The 2,710-nt window shown below is 40.0% G+C and overlaps 1 protein-coding gene across 1 annotated transcript in view; it reads right to left on the bottom strand.

The window, feature by feature from the left end:
* The window catches only part of OLAH (oleoyl-ACP hydrolase), an 85,582-nt gene that overhangs the window by 78,461 nt on the left and 4,411 nt on the right, over positions 1-2,710 (bottom strand). Inside the window, exon 3 of the mRNA XM_011968150.1 lies at positions 1,168-1,298. Within this exon, the coding sequence (XP_011823540.1) occupies positions 1,168-1,298 (131 nt within the window). The remainder of the gene's footprint in view (positions 1-1,167; positions 1,299-2,710) is intronic.

Consider the following 2,710-nt stretch of genomic DNA (forward strand, 5'->3'; position numbering starts at 1 on the left):
ACAATGTCTAACATCTAATCAAAACTCACCAGACATGCCAAAAAGCTGGAAGATATGACCCATAACAGGTCCAGGGGGAGCATCAAACATAAGAAACAGACAAGAAATAACAAACAATGGAGTCAGCAGACAAGAACCTTAAACAGTTATTAAATACAAATGTGCTCAATAATGTAAATGAAAATATGAACATGATAAGAACAGAAACTAAAGAGTTTTCAAAGACCCAAATGGAACTTGTAGAAATGTAAAATATATGAAAAATGTTTTAAAAACACCAGACAGGATTAACAGCAGACTACACACCAAGAAGAAAAGATCAGTGAACTTAAACATAGGAAAAGAAACTATCCACAATTAAGCATGTTGGCCGGGCATAGTGGCTCACACCTGTAATCCCAGCACTTTGGGAGGCCGAGGTGGGCAGATCACTTGAAGTCAGGAGTTCAAGACCAGTCTGGCCAACATGGTGAAACCCCGTCTCTACTAAAAATGCAAAAATTAGAGGGGTGTGGTGACACATGCCTGTAAGTGCAGCTACTTAGGAGGCTGAGGCACGAGCATTGCTTCAACCCGAGAGTTGGAGGTTGCAGTGAGCCGAGACTGCGCCATTGCACTCCAGCCTGGATGACAGAGCAAGACTCTGACTCAAAAACAATAGATAAATAAATAATAATTATTATTATAGAGACAGGGTCTCACTGTGTTGCTCAGACTGGTCTTGAACTCCTGGCCTCAAGCAATCCTCCTGCCTCAGCCTCCCAAAGTGCTGCTATTACAGGCATGAGCCACTGCACCTGGATTTATAGCAGTCTTTTAGATTGTATTCAAAAGCAAAACAGAAAAAGGGAAAATAGAACATATCATGGGACAAATTGGAAACAATTGCAAGATGGTAGATTCAGTTCAACCATATCAATAATTATACCAAAGACAAATGCGGTATTAGAATATCATCTCCTAAAAGGTCCTTCTAGCGCTAAGGATAAGAACACAGTAAAGGCAACTTACTTTAGAAATATAAAAGTTATTCTATGGAAGCGTAATCTTGAAAGTTTATTATTAATTACCTACCAGGAAGGAAAGTCTTGACCAAACTTCAAATTCTAATGCATTTATGTCATCTGCCCTAATAAATTGTTTAAATGATGTTAAAAATGAACATACCTTCCAGTGAATCATGAGTATCTTGGCCCCATTTGGCAAAATGAACGGAGCCACCTCCTGCCCAGGGAAAGCAAATCAGCTTAAAAGTTGCCTCAGGGTTTTTGTATAAGCAGTTGAAAACCTTTTCATTCCTAGGGAGAAAATTCAAATATATGTAACATTATGTATATCAATGAAGTTCCCCATACTGAATTACCTGTGTTTTAATGAAAATCTTTATTAATTATAAAAAAAAATGTTCAAATATAAAGCGATCGCAAATTTTTCCAATAAGAAAGGGCAAAAAAGGTTTCAACAGTCTGTGCTGAAAATTTGAATACATAGACTTTTAGGACTGGGCATGGTAGCTCATGCCTGTAATCCCAGCAATTTGGGAGGCCAAGGCAGGAGGATCACTTGCAACTAAGAGTTTGAAGCTAGTCTGAACAACATAGTGAGACCTCATATCTACAAAAAATTTAAAAGTTAGGTTGGCATAGTGGTATACATCTATGATCCCAGCTACGTGGGAGGCAGAGGCAGGAGGATCTCTGGAGCCTAGGAATTTGATGGTGCAGAGAGCTATGACTGCATCACTGAATTCCAGCCTCAGTGACAGAGTAACATCTTGCCTCTAATTTTTTTTTTTTTAAGACAGAGTCTCACTTTGTTTCCCGAGTAGCTGGGATTACAGGCAAGTGCCACCAAGCCCAGCTAATTTTTTTATGTTTTAGTAGGGACGGGGTTCCTCCCTGTTGGTCAGGCTGGTCTCGACCTCCCGACCTCAGGTGATCTGCCTGCTTTGGCCTCTGAAAGTGCTGGGATTACAAACATGAGCCACCACGCCCAGCCCTTGTCTCTAATTTCTAAATTAAATAAACTTTTAGGGATGTAGGTGAAATTGTCACATACCTATATATAACATTCAGTAAGTGCATTTTATATGCACACTTAAAGTGACATAAATGTTAATTTAGAAATTGCCTTTTTCACAATTTGGAGAATAGTTTTATCCAAACCGTTCATGGGCACCTTCAACTTTCAAGTTATATGTCAGTTTTATAGAGCATATAATTTTGACTTCCTGCTGAATGTTTGATAAACAGTGCTTTTTACATTTACTTATAGGCTGGGCTCAGTGGCTCATGCCTGTAAGCCTGGCACTTTGGGAAACCAAGGGAGGCAGATCACTAGAGGTCAGGAGTTCGAGACCAGCCTGGCCAACATGGCAAAACCGTGTCTCTATAATAATACAAAAATTAGCTGGGTGTGGTGGTGGGCAGCTGTAATCCCGGCTACTCGGGAGGCTGAGGCAGGAGAATTACTTGAACCCAGGAGGTGGGGATTGCAGACTGCTGAGGTCGCACCCCTGCTCTCCAGCCTAGGTGACAGACTGAAACTCCGTCTCAAAACAAACAAACCAATCTACTTATAATGTCACTGGAATTTTATTCCAAGATCCAGGTACTCAATCAGGTGATATTAGGAAAAGTTCTTTTTGAAAAAGTCATCCTATCTGTACACATTTGTGCTCGCCACAATTTAAATGATTTCTATAAAGTTT

This window comes from Mandrillus leucophaeus, unplaced genomic scaffold (assembly GCF_000951045.1).
Source record: "Mandrillus leucophaeus isolate KB7577 unplaced genomic scaffold, Mleu.le_1.0 Scaffold83, whole genome shotgun sequence".
Taxonomy (NCBI): Eukaryota; Metazoa; Chordata; class Mammalia; order Primates; family Cercopithecidae; genus Mandrillus; species Mandrillus leucophaeus.